The sequence below is a fragment of the Lepidochelys kempii genome, chromosome 1 (genome assembly GCF_965140265.1).
Source record: "Lepidochelys kempii isolate rLepKem1 chromosome 1, rLepKem1.hap2, whole genome shotgun sequence".
NCBI classification, from domain to species: domain Eukaryota; kingdom Metazoa; phylum Chordata; order Testudines; family Cheloniidae; genus Lepidochelys; species Lepidochelys kempii.
The window spans coordinates 100,183,567-100,195,703 of NC_133256.1; the positions used below are offsets into that span (position 1 = coordinate 100,183,567).

At 41.5% G+C, this 12,137-nt stretch overlaps 1 protein-coding gene across 2 annotated transcripts in view; it reads right to left on the bottom strand.

Moving 5' to 3' along the window:
- NALCN (sodium leak channel, non-selective) overlaps positions 1-12,137 on the bottom strand; it is a 345,519-nt gene that overhangs the window by 80,111 nt on the left and 253,271 nt on the right. For both annotated transcript variants that reach the window (XM_073348939.1, XM_073348928.1), the window contains one exon: positions 886-1,022. In XM_073348939.1, coding sequence (XP_073205040.1) covers positions 886-1,022 — 137 coding nt within the window. The remainder of the gene's footprint in view (positions 1-885; positions 1,023-12,137) is intronic.

Sequence of the window (12,137 nt, forward strand, 5' to 3'; positions counted from 1 at the left end):
GTTCAGATGACACAAAAGATTTGAAGACAGCCCCAACTGGCCTACCTGTGGTCTCCCCAGCACAGGAGAATCCCCAGTGATAATAGAGCTGGCACAGCCATCTCCTACACCATGTATGAACTTGGGTGGGGAAGGGTGTAGAGGGGGCTGGGAATGGAGTGTGCTATGCTCCAGCTATCCTCATCTGGCAAAAGGTCCCTTGGGAACAGTTGCAGATGGTGCATAGTTATAGCAGTCCCCAGGCTGCTTTCAAAGATTCAGTGAACTACAACTGACTCCCCAATGCCTAACTGTCCCCTCTCATAAGCTGGGTACAACAGAAACTCTGACCTCTGAGTTTTTTGGGTCATTTTTTGAAGGAAAGTTATCCCCAGTGCAAATCCAGTCCAGTCAGGTAATGATCAAAAGTTGTTACCCTCTGACAGCTGTTCAGTGTTCTATGCGAGGTGATTTGGTGGACTCAGATGACCAGGTAATTAAAAACCCCACACTGAGAATTGATTTTTAGAACTTTTGCTCGGAGTCTTAGAAAAGAAGCTAAAAAAACAAATGAGGCTGAAGAGAAACTACTTTCTCATCTGCAGAAATGCTCTTTCCAATATACTCTACCTGCGTGCAGATAAACGACTTCCAGGACTATTATTCATTCCTTTCATGAGCACTAAAGCCATGTAAAAAAGAGAGGAGGTGATATTTTTTGGGAAGTAAAAATGAGAGACAAATGAAAAGTCACCCACTCTCACCTCTAAATACAATGTTTTGATTCTGATTTCTAAAATTATCTGCTTAATTTTTGGGAGAAAAACTGTTATATGTCCCTGGCACTACTGTGTGTGCTGGTAATTAACAAGTCTCCAGCACATAAAGAAAGGATGTATTTTATACCTTATTTTTGGAACTGTAAAATCTGAAGGAAGCTTGGAGATTTTCACCATTTGTGGCCTGTTAGGAAATTTTTCAAATATACGTAGACGCAGTGGAAGCTTTTCCTTAGTATCAGCATTGGCTTCACTTTGCTTAAGCTTAAAAAAGAAAAAAGAAAAGAAAAGAAAAAAAAAGGAAATTTTACTCTAAGTGTAAAAGTTTTATTTTTCAGAATTCAAAGAACAATAACAGCAATCAGTTGAAGAGACAGAAGATGGCAGCAAAGAACTACAGAGGGTAGTTTTGTTGCTCAGAGTTCATTAATTTACTTGTGTTAGAGGCACTGACAGATATCAAACTATACCAGTCCATTATCTAAAAGCCATAAGATGAGAGGCATTTCTAACATTTCAGTTTTAAATCATGAGGCATATTAGCTTTGTATTATGTATGTTTACTTCTGTATTTTCTTCACAATTCCCTAACACTTTTAAAAAGAAAATAAATATTCATGTTTTGTCTTATGTGACTCAGCTTTTTGTGCATGTTGACAGCTTTGAGATATTCAGATAGAGCATAATGTAGATAAACGAACTGAAGATTAAAATCTTTAGAAAAACCTCAGATTATGATTGCAATAGGAAAATCACTTACAGATGGATCTACTAAATATTGCTATACTTATATCTAATGATATCTGAAAAAGTAGATGGAGATATAACTATTGCATTCTGATTATCATGTAGGGTCACCTAACCATTTTATGGCAACAAAATGCCAAGTCAGAAAGGGCCACTACATGGACCAAAGCTTTTATGGTAAAACACTTTTTTTGAATTGAAGAACTTAACATGAAAAATATCAATTTCTGTCTAATTGAACATAATACAGTAAGGTTTGGAAATCTAATAGCACACGTCTAACTGTGGTCTTTCATACAATAGGGTGTGTTTACACAACATTTTGCACAAATCGGGAGCAAGCCTTGCAGCCCCAAGATAACAAATTCCAGTTAGCAGGGCTTGTGCTAATGCTCTAAAAATAGCTATAGAAACAGCACTTTGAAGTTGCAGTTTGGGTTGAGGCACTGAAGCCCACCCCACTTCCTGTTGAGCCAGGCTGGAAGGTTCACTCCTGCTGGCTCCAGAATGCTGTGTAGACATACCCTAAGGATCAACTTTCCTTTGTCCATTATAGCATGGGTATCGAATCTTGATTTTTTAAGAGAATTGTGAAATGAGTGTATGGCAAGAATGCTGTATATTTCATATATTTAGATTTTAGTGAAGATTTTAGTATAGTACAGTTTCTGGTGGAAGATTTTTCTGAATATTAATTCAAATTAGCAAATGTGAACTGTCATGTGGACTAAAAACTGAAGAACAATAAATATGGGGTAATGATAAATGGTAGTACACCGAGTTGGGGAAGAAGGTGTCTAGTGGGGCACTGCAGAGATCAACTCTATGTCCATTCTTATTTAATATCTTCATTAATGATCCTCAAAAGGGAGAAATCATGCTATTAATTCAATTAATTGGATATTAAATTGGGAGGAGTTGAAAATACCAGTGAGGACAGGGAAATTAAAAAAAAAAGAGATATTAGAAACAAGGACAGACAATAACAAATGGAGATTCAATTTTAAAAATGGAAGTTAATAATCCAAGGGGAAAATATGTTGCAACATATTCACTGAGAGAACACACTGGGGAGGCACTAATGCTGACAGAAAGCTAGAGTAGCAGTAAGAATGGAGTGCAGGCTGTGGAAAGGTTTCTCAAGAGCAATGCCTCATCTTAGAATAAACAGGACCCTTGAAATGCCAGTGTAGTGGAGGGAAAAATCCTTCACTCTCAGGGAAATGGACTGGATGATCTAAGAGGGCTTTTCTAGAGCTAGAATAGCTTTTTTTTTAACCCAGTGGAAATTCTCATTGGCACAAGTTTTCCGGTTCTTGTCACTCTGTCTTTTCAATCTCTACCTTCTACATTAATGACAAGTAAATGTAGATAAATGCAGACTGTAACACGGAGAGAAAATGTCCCTCACAGGAAATGATTGCTATTCACGGGAGCCCACAGCTTTGCATTTTATATCTAAATACAAAACCAGGGGAGTTTGTGATAGATTAAAATGGTATCTGATGTTCCAGTGCAGCAGACAACCATACTATAAAAGAGCTAAGCAACGTTACATAAATATACACTTTTTAAAAAGCAGAATGATTAAAAACATGCTTTAAAAATAATCTGAACTCAAAGCTATTCTACAGAATATCTCAGCATCAGTCATGCTGAGATAATATTATATATTAGGAAGCTGAACGCATTTAGCTTCACTTAGTGCCTCTCAACAAGTCTAGGGTGTAATATTTGCTCTGCATGACACACATCCTGTTCTGTGTCATTGCTTAAATCCTTCACATTTCAGCTCCTGTTTTTTTCAGCTTACGACAAAGACATATATCTTTTTAAAGATATAGGATTTGTAGAAATATGGCAACTATTGTTTACAACGAGGACTGCCAAGCGATTAAAAAATTAATTGTGATTAATCGGACTGTTAAACAATAACAGAATACCATTTCTTTAAATATTTTTGGATTTTTCTACATTTTAAATTATATTGATTTCAATTACAACACAGAATACAAAGTGTATAGTGCTCACTTTATATTTATTTTTTATTACAAGTATTTGCACTGTAAAAAAACCAAAAGAAATAGTATTTTTCAATTCACCTCATACAAGTACTGCAGTGCAATCTCTTTATCATGAAAGTTCACCTTAAAATGTAGAGTTATGTATGTACAAAAAAAATCTTCATTCAAAAATAAAACAATGTAAAACTTAGAGCCTGCAAGTCCACTCAGTCCTACTTCTTTTTCAGCCAATTGCTCAGACAAACAAGTTTGTATACATTTGCAGGAGATAATGCTGCCCGCCTTCTTGTTTACAATATCACCTGAAAGTGGGAACAGGCGTTCGCATGGCACTGTCGTAGCCGGCGTCGCAATATATTTACGTGCCAGATGCACTGAAGATTCATATGTCCCTTCATGCTTCAACCACCATTCCAGACAGGTTCTGCTTGATAACAATCCAAAGCAGTGTGGACTGATGCATGTTCATTTTTATTATCCGAATCAGATGCCATCAGCAGAAGGTTGATTTTCTTTTTTAATGGGTTCAGGTTCCGTAGTTTCTGCATCTGAATGTTGCTCTTCTAAGACTTCTGATGACATGTTCCACATGTTGTCCCACTCAGATTTTGGAAGGCACTCCAGATTCTTAAACCTTGGGTCGAGTGCTGTAGCTATTTTTAGAAATCTCAGATTGGTAGCTTCTTTATGTTTTGTCAAATCTGCAGTGAAAGTGTTCTTAAAATGAACAATATGTGCTGGGTCATCATCCAAGACTGCTATAACATGAAATATATGGCAGAATTCAGGTAAGACAGAGCAGGGAACATACAATTCTCCCCCAAGGAGTTCAGTCACAAATTTAATTAACACATTATTTATTTATTATGGGCTCTAGGTGGCACAGAAGGGCAGCTTTCCTAGTACTGATCCTCCCTTTCTCCCTGTTGTGGATGGGGGTCAGGGGCACAATGGGAGGGCCCTAACCCCAACCTTGGCCACGGATGAATAGAACTTCCTGTCCCAGAAAGCAAGTTTTACATGAGACAGCATGAGGAGATGGAACAAGAGATAGTCCCTTTTTCATTTACCTCTACAGTATCAATCAGAGTGTTTTAAACATACATCTAATTAGTATTTGCACTCTGAATTTTTCAGTTTCCCTTAAGAAAGACATTTTTTTCTTTTAGGCTGTTTTTATATTTCTTTACAGACAATATACTGACAAAATGTGATTCTGCCTTAGTACACATCTGTCATAACTTGGAATGATTTCAGTAACAGCAAGTAAACTTTGAAGAACATTGAAAATAAACTCTTGAATAAAGTAATGCTTAGTTTAACTCCATGGACTTCGGTGAGTTACAACAGGAATAAATTTGATATATTATGTTGATTAATAACCAGTCATTTTTAAAATTATTACATTATTAATAGCGTTTAACATTAGATCCTCCCTCTCCCACAATACATAAAATGCTTTAAATAGAAACATAGTCATCTGGAAATCTCAATCTTATTTTCAAATTTTGTTTGAACAAACTCTCTGAAAATAAGGACTCCAATTTGACTGCTGTTAATTTAAATTCAACAAAATATAGCTGTTGTTTCAATGAAAATCTTTTATTCTTTCTTAAATGTATTGGTGTGCATTTCAGCTACAAAATTTCCAACATTACACACCTTGTATAATGGCAGAGCTACTGAACCAGAAAAAAATAAATGTTTAACTGTGCTCACACTGAAATGCTCTTTCCAATAAGTCATTTACATTTAAATGCAGCAAAAAGCATTCACAGAAAAGTAAATATGTATTTAACAATAAATTAGGCTACTAGATTTTAATTCTTATACGCTCTGTAAAACAGCATGCCAGATGGATACTGTCATCACTATAGTCCATTGGGAGAAACAGATTTATCAAGAGAACTTCATTGTGTTTTATTAGGAAGACTTTTTTATTTTTGGCCTACCAGGGTGGCCAAGATCTGCTCTCCAGTGTTCTCTGCTCCAGAGCATCATAGGAAAAAAAGAGTTGCATAGGGAACATGAGGTTGCATCTATTTTGGCTTATACTGAAGAAATAGATGCATTGGACTTCCTATGCAGGTGTCCTGGGGCTAGAGAATACGCTGGGAGCTGAGGATTCCTCCATTTGTATTCACTGTGTTTTAGTCATTCGTAAGGGTACGATTCTGACATGCAGGTCACAGATTCCATGACTTTCTGGGACCTCCGTGACTCAGGGTTGCCAACTTTCTAATTGCACAAAACCGAACACCCTAGCCCCGCCCCTTCCCCTAGGCCCCGCCACCTTCCCCGAAGCCCTGCCCTGGGCTCACTACATTCCCCTTCCCTTGATGGCTCACTCTCCCACACCCTCACTCACTTTCACAGGGCTGGGACAGGGGGTTGGGTTGCGGGAGGTGGTGAGGGCTCCAGGGTGAGGTCAGAAATTTGGCGTTCAGGGTGCGGGAGAGGGGCTCCAGGTTAGGGCAGGAAGTTGGAGAGCGGGAGAAGGTGAGGGCTCTGGCTGGGGGTGTGAGCTCTGGGGTGGGACTGGGGATGAGGGGTTTTGGGTGCAGGAGAAGACTCCAGGCTGGAAGGTGAGGCAGAGGGATTAGGAGTGTGGGAGAGGCCTGCAAGTGGGCTCTGAGGAGGGGCTGGGGATGAGGAGTTCAGGGTGTGGGAGGGGGCTCTGGGCTGGGGCAGGGGGTTGGGGTGCAGGAGGGGAGAGGGTTCTGGGCTGAGGGTGTGGGATCTGGGGTGGGGCCAGGGATGAGGGGTTTTGGGTGCAGGAGGGGGCGCTTGGTGTGGGGGGACTCAGGGCGGGAGGTTGGGGCTGGGGGTTGGGGAATGGGCTTACCTTGGGTAGCTCTCAGTGGTGCAGCAGGGCTAATGCAGGCTGCCTGCCTGTCCTGGGGCACGGAAGCAGCCAACAGGTCTGGCTCCTAGGCATGGGGGGACGACAGGCGGCTCCATAGCGCGCATTGCTCTCGCCCACAGGCACCATCCACCTAGCTCCCATGGGCCAGGAACGCCGGTGCTCGGGCAGCGCACGGAGCCCCATTACCCTCCCCCCCCGCCAAGGAGCCAGACCTGCTGGCCGCTTCTGGGGCACAGTGCAGTGCCCCAGGACAGGTCGGGACTAGCCTGCCTTAGCCCCACAGCACCACCGACTGGGCTTTTAACTGCCAGGTCAGCGGTGCCGACTGGAGCTGCCAGGATCACTTTTCGATTGGATGTTCCCTTCGAAAACAGGACACCTAGTCACCCTACTGTGACTTCTTCTGCAGCGGCAGGGCTGGAGCAGCTGTCAGCACCAGGGCCACCGAAGTAGTGGTCCCAGGACCACCAGAGCAGCGGCTGGCAGTCAGCCTCCTGGCTGCTAGAGCAGGGGCTGCCATAGGAGTGGCAGACACACCCTCAGGCTGCTGGAAGTCAGCCCTGGGACCACTGGAGCAGGGGCTGGCAGCTGGCCCCAGGGCTGCTGGAGCAGCTGGCTGGAGGTCCACCCTGGGGCAACTGGAGCAGTGGTCTTCCGGCCACCGGAGCAACGGTCGTCAGGGCTACGAGAACCACAGTTCCCAGGGCCACCAGAGCAATGGCCAGCAGTCAGCCCCGGGGCTGCTGGAGCAAGGGCAGCCGGAGCAGCAGCAGGCAGTGGTCCCTGGGGCTGCCAGAGCAGCAGCTGCAGATCAGCCTAGGGCTGCTGGAGCAGCAGCTGGCGATCAGCCCCGGGGCTGCCAGAGCAGTGGCTCCAGGACTGAAGAGGTGGCCGGGATTCAGTCAGGCCCCCTAGAACTGGAGCAGTGGCAGTTAGCCCCTGCTGTAGGAGCAGAGGCGTGGCTGGAGCAGCTGCCAGAGGCCAGCCCCTGGCAGTACTCTGACTGGTATTCCTCCCCCCACACTTGGGTATTTTTAGTAAAAGTCACAGACAAATCATGGGCTTACATGAATTTTTGTTTATTGCTTGTGACCTGTCCCTGATTTTCACCTGATTTAAAAACCCATGACAGAATCTTAACCATAGTCATTTGGCATGCAAGTAAAACCTTCTAAGTAGGACTCACTCTCTAAACAGGTATATGGTGTCCTTCCTTGCTACTGACAATAGATAAAATAACTATGTGGAATTAAGGCATGCCTAACTTAAGTTTGAGAAAACCTAACACAAGGAAGTTCATTAGAGGTGCTTAATTATATCTGGAAATGCTCTCAAGATTGTCATGGGTTTTTAAAGCTATTTTCCAGTAAGGCATGTATATATATTTTTTCAAACTTTATTACTATATTAAGGCACTTACATAAAGATGGCCTGATTTTCAAAGGTTTAATGGGATTTGGGGGTGCTCAGCCTTTTTGAAAGGGTTGAGGTTAGGCTGAAAATCAGACCCAAAACACACATTTAGAAATTGATACTAGGATATCTACAACAGAAAGATAAATACATCTAGGCATTTGCAAATATTCTCAGAATATTCTCAGTGCCCTCTTTTTTTTAATCAAAGAACATAAAAACAAGTGAAAAAAGAAGAGCTCATCTGGACATTTTGATCGGTGCTGTTTTGCTCCCAAACGTAATTGCTCATACTACAGTCTAGAGGGTATCTCATCCTGCCAGAATGAACGTGTTATTTTTAGTGCAGAATGGAATGCAGCACACTGAAGGCTTTTTAACCACCTCAAGGCAATGGTGGGATAAGTAAAAAATTCTGATTCTGAGGGTACTTGGTGCTTCACTTACGATAAATATTAAGACTGTTTCTTATTTTTTGTAAAGGAAGGTGTTAAATATTTTAAATAACACTACAATAGAGTGGCACATTTTATTTAAGAAGCTGTGCTCAGGTACAAATAAGAATGAAGCTTTTCATACTTTGTTAAGGGGTAAGTTGTGCCTTTGCCATGTGCTTCAGCTATGGGGGATGCACGGCCTCAGGAGCAGACTGGAAACTCAGAAAGTGACCATCCACTTCTTGATTTCCCCCTGCTCCAAGGGGAAGTACCCTGCACCCACACTATATGTTCCTCACCATGCCAGCCTGAAGGTGGAGCCAAGGCTGCTCCCATTCTTCTCCTTTCCTGTCCGCTCCTCACATAAATACATGAGAGGGGATGTCTTCTGTCCCATCCCTACTGCTATCCATAGTATAGGTAGCTGTAGAGGCCACACTCTTATTCCCCTCTAACTCCTCTGCTTGCTTCCTTTCCTCCACAGTAGCACAGAATGGGCCCCAAACGGACTTCAAATTCTGCAGGATTTCCTCATTAAAGGTCGGATGCTCAGAGCCTAGTCCTGCAAATACTAATGCTAGTGGGTGTCTGCAGGATCTGATCCTTGATATGCAAAATAACTAATTAACTTGCACGCACGATTATCTAGACTTCTGTCTGTGGGAAAGCAGGATAAGTTATCATACTGATTGAATGGTTTAAAGCAGTGTTTTGCCAGCATTTTTATTTATTTAACAGAGACATCTCTGATTTGAGAGCCTCCAGCTTCCTAACCACTAATTGCTCCATCCCCAGTGTGATATGAATTCAGAAATATGACAACTCGGACAGCACAAAAACATTTTCAGGATGAATTCAATCTTTCCTGGTAGATCAGTATCTTTATTTTAGTAGACATTTATCTGAAAATACTGATTTCAGCCCAAAGTGGGGAGTTTATTTATGTTTAAAAAGAAAAGCAGATTGAAAAATAAACTTTGTAAATAGTTTCCCCTAACTATTAACCAAATGTGTTTAAAAAGCAAAAGGTCGGCAGTAATACTCCTCCTTTTTGTACTAGGCTACATAGATATCCATTCAGCGTAACCCCACGAACTGAGTGTCAAATTTGACCCACTGATTTCAAACTGACTGCTCATATGAATAGGAGTTGCATGAGCTGGCTGAAAGAGAGCATACTTTAATTTGCACGTGTTTTCTTATATACTTTACTGATTATGGTCCAGATTGTGACTGGCTGCTAAACAGTTGTATAAGGGTGAGGACCTCTCCTCTCTTGTGCCCCTATAAAGGTTCCCATTCTAATTTATTTAGTAGTGTTTGTATTAAATATTGTATTGTAGTGCTTAGAGGCCACAACTAAGATGGGATCTCATCATCCTAAGTACTTTGCAAACACATATGGCTTGTCTACACTTACCGGGGATCGATGCTGTGGCGATTGATGTACCAGAGGGCGATTTAGCAGGTCTAGTGAAGATCGCTCTCCTGTCGATTTTAGTACTCCACAGGAATAAGAAGAGTAAGGGGAGTCGACAGGAGACTGTCTCCCTTCGACATAGCATAATGTGTACCCCGCGGTAAGTAGATCTGAGCTACGTTGACTTGAGTTATGCTACTAATGTAACATAGCTTAAACCAACTTTCCCCCGTAGTGTAGACAAGACCATAGTAAAGAGTCACTTCACTCTGAATGCTTACTCTAAATGCTTTAGACAGACACAAAGTAGGATAAAGGAAGTGAGAGACAGGGAGATCCTGGGACAGATACATTTTTACACTAAAGCCCCTTTACACTGTCTGTAAAGGGGCATCAGTGTTAATGAGAATTTGGCCCTGAGTGGCTTGTCCAAGATCACATAAGAAGTCTGGTCTGAAGGACACAATGGAATTATGTTTTCAGTTTTCAAAAGGACAAAGCACATTCTCTGCAGAGCTCAACAGAGAAGGGATAGTAGGAGAGGGACCGAGTAGCTGAATTTAGGACTCAATAAAACAAGATCTGTGAGTCACACTTGCCAACACTGGTGACAGATGAGAGAATGTTTTCTCTGTTGGGCCTTCACCCTTTGAGCACATTTCCGGAAGACAGTGAAGTAATGATAGGTCAACATTTCTATGGAATGTATATTGTCCTAAGCTTGTACTCAACATAAAAAGTCAATGAGTGTGGATTGATGGCGAAGTGATTCAGGAAACTTATCTAGTGATTGACCATTATATGGAAAATTTATTGAATCACTCTGCCAATAATAATCTGACATCACTGTACTTTTATGGCAGGTGCAGGCTGAGCACTACTTTACAGTTATCTGTGCTTCCCACTTCCTGAGACGGACAGTGAGCTTCCATTTGTAGCATTATTTCAAGTGCCTACAGAGGATCTTAAGTTCTCAACAGTGACCTGTACACCAAGTGGGTGGTGAGAGAGGAGGAGATAATAATCATCATTAAGATCACTAAGTGATGGTTAGTTTTATACTTACACCTAGGATGAAATCTTGGCTCCATTCACTTTAATGTCAAAACTTTCACTGACTTCAAATTGATCCAGGTTTTGAACCTGAATATTTCCATGATTTGAAATCACTGGGAGAATATCCCTATCATTTCCCCCTCCCTTATTTCTATTTTTTCCCCATTTCTTTGGAACATGGCTCCTCCTAACCTGTGAAGTTTTCTAAGATGCATATCTAAGTTTTGAAAGGAAGCAGTACAAACACGTGTAAATGCAAATGAGAATTTTATTGCAATTCTGGAGGCTAAGTCTGTTCTTGGTTAGACCCATGTAACACCACTGGAATCCTAAACTCACCTATGGCCTCATCAATCAACTGGAAGAAAGTGGTGTCACCGAAATAAATAAGAAGAGAATTTTATTCCGCTGATTTAAATTATACTAAAAACAAGACTTGTAAGATCAAAATGGTAACCTAAGAATTTTCAGCGATGTTTTAGATTTTAGATTTAAAGAGATAGCACAGGATCAAAACATTAACCTACAGACACATACTGCAGTTACTTACATCCTGTATATCCCATGCAAATTTAGCCCTCATTGTTTGTTTACTGACTCTATAATAACATATGAACATAAGAATGGCCATACTGAGTCAGACCAAAGGTCCACCTAGCTCAGCATTCTGTCTTCCAACTGTGGCCAATGCCAAGTGCTTCAGAGGGAATGAACAGAACAGGTAATCTCAAGTGATCCATCCCCTGTTGCCCATTCCCAGCTTCTGGGAAAACCAAGGCTAGGGACACCATCCCTGCCCATCCTGGCTAATAGCATTGATGGACCTATCCTCCATGAATTTATCTAGTTTTTTTTTTAAACCCTGTTATGGTCTTGGCCTTCACAACATCCTCTGGCAAGGAGTTCCACAGTTAGACCGTGTGTTGTGTGAAGAAATACTTCCTTTTGTTTGTTTCAAAACCTGCCGCCTATTAATTTCATTTGGTGACCCTAGTTCTTGTGTTATGAGAAGGAGTAAATAACACTTCTTTATTTACTTTCTTCACACCAGTCATGATTTTATAGATCTCTTTCATATCCCCCCTTAGTTGTCTCTTTTCAAAGCTGAAAAGTGCCAGGCTTTTTAATCTCTCCTCATATGGAAGCTGTTCCATACCCCTAATCATTTTTGTTGCCCTTTTCTGAAGCTTTTCCATTTCCAATATATCTTTTTTGAGATGGGGCAATCACATCTGCATGCAGTATTCAAGATATGGGCATACCACAAATTTATATAGAGTCAATACGATATTTTCTGTCTTATTCTTGATGATTCCCAACATTCTGTTAGCTTTTTTGACTGCTACTGCACACTGCATGGATGTTTCCAGAGAACTATCCACAATGACTCCAAGATCTCTTTCTTGAGTGGTAACA